Source organism: Solanum tuberosum, unplaced genomic scaffold, assembly GCF_000226075.1.
Source record: "Solanum tuberosum cultivar DM 1-3 516 R44 unplaced genomic scaffold, SolTub_3.0 scf00560, whole genome shotgun sequence".
Classification (NCBI taxonomy): Eukaryota; Viridiplantae; Streptophyta; class Magnoliopsida; order Solanales; family Solanaceae; genus Solanum; species Solanum tuberosum.
The window spans coordinates 277,714-289,659 of NW_006239493.1; the positions used below are offsets into that span (position 1 = coordinate 277,714).

General features: G+C 29.4%; 1 protein-coding gene across 3 annotated transcripts in view; it reads left to right on the top strand.

Annotated features, from left to right (window-relative positions):
* Nucleotides 1–2,032, top strand: part of LOC102588669 (mitochondrial inner membrane protease ATP23) — an 8,697-nt gene extending 6,665 nt beyond the window's left edge. For all 3 annotated transcript variants that reach the window (XM_006365721.2, XM_015304586.1, XM_006365720.2), the window contains one exon: nt 1,604–2,032. In XM_006365721.2, coding sequence (XP_006365783.1) covers nt 1,604–1,738 — 135 coding nt within the window. In that variant the 3' untranslated portion in view covers nt 1,739–2,032. The remainder of the gene's footprint in view (nt 1–1,603) is intronic.
* Nucleotides 2,033–11,946: the final 9,914 nt, after the last annotated feature.

Consider the following 11,946-nt stretch of genomic DNA (forward strand, 5'->3'; position numbering starts at 1 on the left):
TTGAAGGGGGGGGGGGGGGGATTTAGTGTGAATTGAGCGGTTCTATTTAGCTGTTTGACATTATTCTGAGTTACATATCCTTGTATGGATAGAAAGCTAAAGACAAAGGGATAAAGGCCCTAATTAGCACAACCATTGATTTTCACCTATAGAAGTGAAAGATACAGTTCTTTGAATTATACATTTGGCCAGGGCTTTGGTCTAGTCACTAGTGTTAAGAGCGCATCGCATGATATGTGGGTTTAGGCGCACGTCATGAGTTCAAACCTTGCTCTAGACAAGTTAAGTGGAGAAGAGTAGAGGGGTGGCTTATTATCCAATTTAACAAACAGCTTCAAATACATTTGGCCAGTTTGAATAATTTATAGTTTATCGCCTTTTATGTTGCCGCCATGGTACTAATGGCCTTGCTCTTTTTGAACTTTATGTCTACACCAGACGTGTTAACATTAATCTCTCGTAGTAGTCCGTGGGCCTGAGCTGATTTTTAACATCATGGTCACTTGACAACTCCTTTCACTGCAAGTCTCAAGTTCTTCTCTCAGTGATTCAACTCGTCATTCTTTTCATACTTATGCCTTAAAGTTACTTCCGTTGTCTTTAATTGCTGAGGCTATTACATCATTGAGTGCACTTTTACTAAGTTCTCCCCCTATCTTGACTGTTTTGACCTACATTGTATCTCAGTCCTACTCAAAATGTAATTTCTTTTTGAGGGCCCATATCAATAGTTTGGAAACAAGCCCCTCCTCAGTCTCTTTCCCCGACGTAAGAGTCCTGCATTAGTTCAAAAAAACATGGGTTATAGTCTCTTTATATGGTTTTAGACAATCCTAGGGTGTTAAGAGTCTCACATTGGTTGAACCTACGCTGCAGTCTCTTTATATGGTGTTTGACAAGTCTTACCTCACGGGTTAGCTCCTGGGTTTGAGTTAGGCTCAATGTTTTTTCTTCTCCATTTGTGTTCTGTGATTTACAATCAGACACTCCTCCCCTTTTCCCAACCAATTAGTTTTGTTTGATAGGACTTGACTTGTTTTTTTTGTGTTTTTTCCTCTTGGCGATTCCTGAAAAAATTTAGCAACAGGGAAAAAGTTTCTAGTCGATTTTTCCAATAAATTTTAACCATATAAAAGCATCTACATTGTTAAGGCTGATGTTAATCCAAAAGTTCTTGGTAGTCCTTAAGCACAGAAGTTTCCCGAAAACCAAACCTGAAACCGACCTTTCTAGGATCTTTTAACGAATGTAACAAATGCTGCAGTACTTGTATGGGTTCATGAGACGGAAGATATTATCCATCTACCTCAGCCGTTAACCGCATGTACCTTAAGGATACTGTATGTGATGAAAAGGTAAAAGAAGTTGACAATTTTGTGAACTCTCAAGCTATTCATGAGCTTTATCGGAAAGATAAAGTCGAATTGGAAAAGAGGGGTTTTTAGGTTTGTCTCCATACATCACTTCATATTGATCCTTCAATGCATATAGACTGTATGTATGTAACTTTCTATAGATTCTTTTGTTGTACTTGTATGACAAGAAGTTGCTTAATTGTTAATTAGTTTCTAACTTTCTTCCCTCTGCATTTGGCTCTATGAAGGAATGTGTAAAGCGAAGAGTTATGAAATCGATGTCTGGTAACCCAAACTGTTCAGAGTCTGCGAGTAGGGATGCCATGGAAGCTATCTGGGATGTTTGTTACAATGATACTAAGCCCTTTGACAGAGCCCCTTGAAACATAATGATTACCAGTAGCTTCTCAGAGGTAACCAAGGTGGCCTTCTGGCAAACTCGATACACTGATATCAGATTGAAAAAATCGCGGTGTTGTTTTAGTTTTGGTTGATACCATTGCATTATTGAGGCATATTGACTGATCTGTGATGTAATGAGCATAAGTTCTGTAAAATTTACAGGGATTTTTTTTACCTATTCTAGGAATTTTTCATAATAAGTGATTTTTTTTCTTGTTTTGCAATATGAATTGTTCTTGTGTCAATCAACATTTATTAAATTTGAGAATTTTTTTTAATAAAAAGTAGTTGAGTATGATCTTAATTCTTATGTAAGTTATTGTCTAGTAGAAATTTTAGATCATCACAACATACAATTTTTCTGTTGTATCTGGGTTGTCTTGTAGAAATTTTAGGCTTTAGAATGATAAAGTTTCTTCTCGTATTTTCAATCTTAACAAGATGGCAATGTTTCTACTCATTCGTATATATGAAAAGGCAAGCACATGAAAAAGTCCAAGAGGTTCAATATTTACTATATATATATGAAAAATAATCTTGACCAGGGGTGGAGCTAGAAGTCCACGTACGAATTCGATTGAATCCAGTAACTTTTGCTCAAATAGTGTGTATTAAGAAGTACTCCCTCTCTGTTTCTAATTACTTGTTCACTTTTCCTTTTTTAATTGTCCCTAATTACTTGTCCATTTTGACAAATCAAGGAAGGACAATTTTTTTTTTACCTATTATATCCTCAATTAATTACTTCGAAAAATGTAGAACTTGAAAATCTTAAGTTTTTTATTTATCCACTTCATAATTAATAGGGGTAAAATGGTAAACTCACTATGACAATAATTATTTTCTAATTCAAAAGTTGACAAGTCGTATAAAGTTCATATTCAATGATTAGTTGTTAAAAGGAAAAGTGAAACTATAATTGGTTTATGAATTTTTATTTATATATATATATATATATATATATATATATATGGTTTAATATATGTACATATATAAAAAAATAAACTTATAAACTAAATATATAAATACATTTGAGTTTTCTTTATGTAACATATTATGACATCGATTCTAAAAGAGCTAGATTGTTATAACAAATTATTGTTATAAAGAAGGACTGATTTGAAAATGTCTGTCTATTTAATAAAATTATGCTTATTATGTTCTCACATACTTTAAGTTCTAAATACACCTCTCATACATATGATACAATGTTATGGTATTGTTTACCAATTGTGTCAGTTTGTATATATCAATTTTTAGCAATATGTATTTATCGAATTTAGATTGTATTCGTAGATAAAAATTATATTCGTCGAGTACATCATGTATTTAGCATCCTTCTCTCTCCCATATCTTGTCTGCCTTTCTTCTTGATCTCTCTCCCAATTTTGTTCGTCTCTCCTTAATATATTATTATGAATGGTAAATATCTAAAATTAGAACTATAAATTTCTGATCAAACCAAATTATAGTCATTTTAAAAAATTTCTCTTAATTAAATGATTTTATCGATCCGTAGAATCTGAAGTGTGATTGAAAATTTTCGTTACTTTATTTTAATTAAAAGTTCAACTGAATTTCCTCCAATAATAATAGTATTTGTTACTATATTATTAATATAAAATAACAATCTTTTAGATGCCCTTCTAGCCATGTGTACAGTAATTGACAAAAAATCACATTTTCTTCCCACAGAACTGGTATTCATTAATCATATACAAGTCAAAATTTCAATTTTATGAATTCTATAGAAGTCAGAATTTCAATTTTATAAATTTTGAATAGTAAAATAACGACTTAATATACTAATACATAACTTCTAAAATTAATATGCTTATAATTAATTATTTTTTTAACATTTGCAACAGAGAATATACATTTTTTTGTATAAAAATAAAAAAATAAAAAAACAATATATACATTTTTGGTAATCTGTATATCTTAAATTGCATATGAAATTTCTTTTTAGTCATTGCGCTGAAATAGTTCATTTGACAGAACACTTCTACTTTGTATATTAAGTATAAAAATGCTCATATCTTTTCACATGTGACAAATATTTATTCTTTATAATCAAATCCTTCCACATTTAACATAATAGTGCTATTTTTCTTATATATAGTAGATATATAGATATATCATATCCCTTTTAATTAAAGTCTTGTGTTCTCATTCTCAATATCATTTTCAAGGACAACGAAACCAAATGATAAGTATCAAATTTTTATTTTTTATTTCGTGTTTGGTATCCATATTATAGAATTTAGAATTAGACTAATTCAGATTCCTGCATTATAGGGTTTATTTTTTGGGGATGATGCTCTCACCAAATTTATTTTCTATACTCGGGCTCACATCCGGAACTTCGAATGATTAAGAATGGAGGGATCCCAATCATCCCACGATAATCACGTCGCAAAGCATGAAGTTAGATATTCGTGGCCCGTATAAAAGCTCAATCACCTTCACTTGAATTTGTCTTTGGTTTTGTTGCCTAATAAAAGGTCAAGACATGTGTGCCCTAATTTACCACAATCGATCTTTTCAGAAACAAAAAAATCTAGTCATATCACGTATTCAATTTAAAGTCTGATTAATTTGAATTTTCTTGTAAAATTTCACTTTGGGAGGTAAAAAGTTTTCTATCAAAGACACAAGTTTTTGCAGGGATTGAAATAACACGGCGTCATGCAAAAGATAATCATTACAAATTAAACCTTGAACATCGATAAATAAAGAACAAAAGAAATATACTGAGATATGTTTTGGAAGAAGTTATAAGAGTAGTAGCGAATCTAGAATTTTTAAGAAGATTTGAAAATTATAAAAATAGTACATAGAAGTTAATTGAAATCTCAAAATTAATTTTAAACCCTCTAAATCACTACGACAATCCCTATATATATATATAGAAAAAGTATTGAAGGAGGTACATTTGTGGAATTAATAATATCTATAGAATGACATATTTTTATTATTGTATAACACATACTATATTTTCAATCTTATCAAGATGGCGATGCTTTCCACTAGACCTTGTGATAGCATTGTCAAACATGGGCAATAATGTATTGCAACAAAAATGAACAATATTTTAATAAGACATCATGGATTAAAATTAATGAAATAGTTATATATATATATATATATATATATATATTATCATGAGTAATAAATAGATGAATAAATAAGAAGATTCACTTAAAAGAGAACATATACTCCCTCCTTTTCAATTCATGCTAAATTTAAAAAATTTCGAGAGCTGATTTAATTGATTCTTAAAGTTTAAATTGAATTAAATTAATTTAATATTACTACAAATTACAAATTTATTTACATCAATATGATGAAAAGTACTCAATATTTATGTAATTTGAACCTCAAAATATAAAATGTCACGTAAAATGATATAGAGGAAATTAAATATAAACTAGCACAAAGTATTAGAGATATAAAAATAGTGAGAGTGGAAAGAGATGACTAACCCACTGATGTAATACAAACATTACCATCCAGAGTTTTGTTTAATTATAAATGAATTATTATATGTATATATGTTAAGTTGCACCAAAGTCTAAAAGTACAAATTCTTAATTATCATGTGGTAATTACTAATTAGTTGTTGAAGGGGAAGTGAAATTCTAATTGGTTTTTGTATGGTTCAGTGTAGGAGGCATATAGGGCAAATTCTATGAATTCAACAATATATAGACTAGGATTTTTTTTATAATAACGTTGTTTGTCTAGAAACATTTTGACTATTATAGTGAGATGTTATTACAAAAAATATATAATATTATATAATTTAATATAATCAGAGACAGAGCTACGTAGGGGTCGTGGGTTTGAGGAACCCAATGAATTTTTCGTAGCATATGTATTTGTACTAGAGAATTATTATTAATAATATATTTATATATATAAATTTGTAACCTAACAAAATTGATTGACGGTTCTAAAGGAAATTGAGAACCTCAAATTCTTTATTCTGGCTTCGCATATGAATATAATATAATATAATATGCAATAAATTCTAAATAAATATTTGTATGAACACTTTATCGAAAAAAATTGAAAACCTAAGAAAATACAAAGTAAAAATTCGAAACTATGTGAGAAATTTAAACCAACTCAATTCATGTATATCCATATTTCCTACCTCCCATATACATATGGTATTATGGTGTTGTTTACCAAAAGATCCATTATTGTTCATACAATGTACCAAACGCATGTACTATTAATAAAAATGAATTTAATTTTCTATACATATGAAGTATTGAAGTTTAATACCGGAATAGATCGATCCATTAGTGCGATTTTGAAATTTTTTCTATACTTTATTTTAAAATTTTCCTAGTTTGTAATTGAGGACAATTAAATAAGATAAGTTGCATTGATGGTGAAACGATGTTTATTTAAAAAGTTCAACTGAATTTTCTCCATTGGAACTTTTTAGTCATAGATATTTATATCGACAATAAATCACTTTTATTGATAGTAGATAAAGTTTGTCATACATATCACGTGGCTAGTGATTTTTGAATAATATAATCATTTTACATTAATAATGAATGGTCCACGAAAAGCTAACATATATATTATTTGTTATGGTCGGACTAGAAATGGCAATGGGACGGAAAAATGTAGGGTGGGATGGGTTTAAGATTATGTGGGGCGGGGTGAGCTTAAGGTTGTGCGGGACAGGTTAATGTGGGTTTTATAAAAATTAATGTGGGGCGGACGGGTTTAAGATTGTACAGGGCAGGTTGATGTGGGTTTTAAAAAAAATTAATGTGGGGTGGGCGGGTTTAAGGTTGTACGGGGAACGTTGAATTTTTAAAATTTAATGTGGGGCGGGGCGGGTTGCGGATCTATGTGGTTTTATGTAGGGGTGTGCAAAAACCGATTTAACCGATAAATCGAACCAAAAAAACACTATTGATTTATTGATATTGGGTTATTGGGCTAACAGTTTTTAAATGGTTTCGCAAAATTTTTTATTGGGTTATTGGTTCGGTTTTCGGTTTTATGATTTTTGTTAATGGTTAAACCGATAACCAGGAGCGGACCCACGTTGGTTCCAGGGGGTTCACCCGAACCCCCCTCGGTAAACAATTACACTGTATATATAAGGTAATTTTCTGTATTTATGTGGATATATATATTTTGAACCCCTCAATGACAAGGAGAAAGAGATAGCCCAGCGGTAGGTTTCCTGAAAATTAACCTGCATTAGCGCTTTATTTTTTCTTTTACAGTTTCATTTTTTTATTTTATTTTTTTATGGTTTCAGTTCCGTTTTCATGTTTTTTTAGTTTTTTATTTTATAAAACATGCTAAAAGTGTGGTTTTAAACCCAAAAAATTCAAGGGTCCGCCACTAAAACTAAATACTACTACTTTCTTGAAATTCTGTTTTGTTGGTTTATATATACACGTTTATACTTTTATTTTTCGAACCCTCTGAACGAAAATCCTGAGTCCGCCACTGCCGATAACCCAATAAGACTATACTAAATTTACTATTTTATCCCTAGACCAGTAAACCCTAATTATATAACATTTTACAAACCCTGTTACTTTAATCTCACTATTACTTAAAACCTTAATTATTGTTTCATTTTGTAACTGCAAGCACACTTCTAACTTGAATGTGTCAATTGCCTAGACTTGCTGAAAATGATTGTTACTTGCACACTTTTTCCTTTGAATGTGTCTAGTGTCTAAACTTGCAAGAAAAATGATTGTTACTTTTATGATTATTACTTTCATGCCAAATGCTGGAAAAATCATATGGTTTATATGAAAATTTTCTTACCGTATATATTAATATATATGAGTATTTTCTTATTGGTTAAACCGAAAATCGAACCGTTAAGTACCATAAACCAATTAACCAAAAATTGATAAGAAATATGTTGTTGGTTTGGTTATTGGTTTGACGTATTTACAAACCGAAAATCGATAAACTGAACCAATAACACATAAAACCGAACTGAACCAACCGATGCGCGCCCCTAGTTTTATGTGGGTTCAAACTTAATTTTAACTTTTTACATGTTATAAGAGTGATAGAGCATTATCTATTAAGATAATTTCTTTAAAGTTTCTAAATATTCAAGATAATGAAAATGGTTCAATCAAAACTAATACAATTTCTTACATGCTTTTCAATTGACCTCTAAAAAATAAAATTTCAAGTCATTATCTATTAAATAATACAACTTAATGAAAAAATGAATTTATTTTTGTGAATTTTATTTTTAGTATCAAACTTAACTAGAAAAGAAAAATATTAAAAAATTTATGTGGGACGGATTCATGTAGGTAGGATCTATGGTGTGGGGAGGATTGAAAATGAATAAAATTGTTAGGCGGGGTGGGTTAAAAAAAATTCGGATTAAGCTCAATCCGCTCCATGCACCCCCTGTCCTATTGTCATCCCTAGTTTGGTCATAAAATAAAAATTCTTGATATAATGAGAGGAGGGGATCAATATCAACCACCAAAGGATGTGGTGCAGTGGATGAGGATGCTCCTCCCTTAATCAAAGGTCTCGATAGTTCGAAATAATCAAATTTCAATACAGATACCAAACACCAGATTAATAATACAACTTTGGGCCTTGAGTATGATTTTATTTTTTTGGTAGAGAGCACTTCCCCTAGAGTTGAGCCCTATGCAACGCGAACATGAAATAGTCAGGCTCCAACGCAAATATCAAATATAGAGTGTGAATAAAAAAAACGAATAGGTGAAAAGAAAGAAAACATAGTAATTGGTATGGTAAATAATAATACAACAACTTGACAAGAAAAACATCATAATATCTAGTCAGGCGAGAAAAAAAGTAATTAGTTTTATGAGTACTAAATTAAAAAGTAACAATTTTAAATATTAATAAATAAGTTGTAAATTTATTCAAGGGAAAATTGTATAAAATAGCAAACTATTAATTCAAATTAAATGTTATAACCACAGTTTGATTTAATTGTAACCTGTAGCAAACAGTTGTCATTCGCCTCTCTCCCTAGGTTTCTCGCTCGCCAGTCTCTCCCTCGCCTCTCTCGCTTTTATACAAACACAAATGTATAAAATGTGTTTGTGTTTGTATAAAGCAAGAGAAAACTGTATATACAAATACGAATACATATATTTTCGTCTTATACACTTATAATTATACAAATACAGATCTTTCCCTACCCAGTTCTCTTTTGCCTTTCTCTCTTTCTCGTTTTATGCAAACACAGATTATACAAATTACAATGTATAATTTGTATTGTATAAAACGAGAGAGAGATTTGACATACAAATGTTTTATTTCGATTCAATTGTATACAAATTCAAATTTTATGCAGATATACAAACATTACATAAAATTGAATTGAGAGACTGTCATCGATCTATACAAACGAGAGGTTGCCAACGATTTGTACAATTGGCCTGCTAGCGAAATAATACAAATCTGAAGCTCCTGCCAGCGAGTTATACAATCTGATGCTCCATAGCAAACATAAAGTTTGCTATGGAGCGCAATTATACAAACTATAGCTATAACATACAAATATAATTTTTATGTTTGCTATATGTGAAAGTTGCTCTTTCAATGTGTTCATAATTAATGAATTCCTTAATATAAATAATATGTTTGAGCAATGAATACTTTTTCAACAGATGATACTCCCCCAGTTCATGATTTTATTCGATCATAATAGATTTTTCTTTTTAAGAAATTAATAAATAAAGTACATATTTTACTATATATAATATTCATGATTATTAACATTTCACATAGTAGTGTTGAGCAATTAATAGCAAATATTTAGAGTAAAACAGAAAAAAGTAATTATGTTTTCTTAATAGGAGTATATTAAAGTGGAGAAATAATGAACAAATAAAAATAAATAGAGAAATAATATTTTTCTGATCCCTCTATATCTTGAATTACATATGATATTTGTTTTTAGTCGTTAACTCATTGCTAAAATACTATATCTTCAACACTAGCTAAAATATGTTTTAGTTTTTCTAGGTGTAGATTTGATTCTTTTAATTTCATGAGTTATTTATACGAAAATTCTTTTTGAGTATGAACGATGGTGAAACTCAAATCAAGAATTTATATTTACTTTAATGTTACATTGATATGTGTGATGATTTTCTTATCGAAAAATTTATAATAAATGAGAAAGTATTGAAGTATGTGATCGGTCATCTCATCTAGAAACTTAACACAACAGAGAAAATACACTATTATTATTTAATGGGAAAATGACAAATATACTTCCGAATTATTGAAAATGGTATACAGATACCCTCTGTCATATTTTTGGGACATTGGTGCCCATACCGTCCAAAAACTAGAGCATATATGACCTTCACTCTAACGGAATATCAAATAGGGACACGTGGCGCAATCCTACGGAGGGACCCGATTTGACCAATTAATTAAACCCAAAATTAAAAAATCCACCCATATCCAATCACTTAACCCACTCACACTTAAACTAACCCAACCAAAAATCTAAAAAATATCTCCAATTCCTCACACAAACAAACCAAATAATCAAAAAATTCTCTATTTCGGAGGTATATTTATCCTTTTTTATTTTCAACATGCCTCCTCATGTTCGATCTCAAGACCTTTGTCTATTCTGATACCATGTTAAAGTGTGTAATTATCTTAAAATTTAAGTTATTATATAAACACTTTTTTTTATTAGATTACATTCTCAACAAAAAAAAACACATATTTATTAACTTAGTTATATTTGAACAATGAGAAATATATTCCTCATAAAACTGGTTTATATATATTCTTAGGTAAATACTCATACCGTTTCACATGTAACAAATATTTATTCTTTTCATTACACCGTTTCACATTTAACAGAATAATGCTATTTTTCTTCTATATTATATATAGATATATATAGATGCATCAAAACCTTTTTTATTAAATTCTTGTGTTCTCATTTTCAAGGACAACGAGTCCACATGACAAACATGGACTTAGCTTTAAAAGTTCAATCACTTTCACTTTGATTTTTCTTGTTTGTTGCCTAATAAAAGCAAAAACACGTTTGCCCTAGTTTAGTACCACTTTATCTTAGAAAAAAAATCATCTAGTTTCTCGTATTCAATTTAAAGTTCGATTAATTTAAATTTACAGTAAAATATTTCACATTAAAGGTCACTTGTTTTAGGGATTAAAAATAAAATGATTGATGTCAAGCGGAAATTAACAATTATAAATCTCAAACGATGATAAATCAAGAACAAAAAAGAAATATACTAAAAAATGTATAATCTTAATATGATTTGATCAATTGACTTACATGTAAGAAAATTAATATAAAGAAAGGATAAATACTATTGACAGAATGATCCATCTTAAATAAGGCTTTTTAATTTTTAATGACTATATTCTGAATGTTATTGTATATTAAAAGGTAGATCTTTTATCTATAAAAGTTCAAAAAAAAATTCCTCCAAGCATTTTTTCGGCTACTAAAAAAGGTAATTCTGATAAAAACTTAATCCTTCCATTTCCAAACATTAAAAATAATAATAGAATTTCAGAAATAACAAAGATAATAGATATAATAGGGCTCTATAGTTATAGTTTCAATAATCATGCTTTATAGCTATAGTTTCGTTTGCTATGGAGGTTGCGATTTGTATATTGCACTTGTCCATTTCTATATTTCACTTGCAAGGTAAGTATATATAAATGGAGACTATACTTTGTATATTTCACTTGCCCGCTATATATTTCGCTTGTGAATACACAAACAAGGTAAATATATACATAATTTATATTTATAATTTTAGGAATTTTTCAGAATTCCGTTTGTATATTTTGCTTGCCAATATACAAATATGGTAATATATTATGAATTTTTCATAAATCTTATACAAATAGTTGGAGTAAGCATATACAAATTCTAAATTTATACAATGAAGAAACAAATTGAAGTTATACAATCAAGGACTGAATTATACAAATTCTGAATTTATACAATTAGGAAACCGAATAACAAAATTTCGCAAAACTATAGCTACGGATTAAAAATAATCAAAACTATAGCTATATTACATAATATACTCTAGATATTTGTCATTTCACATAATTTTCCCTAAAAAAATACTAATAATTCTTTTTAAAGAATTAACTATTAAAGAAT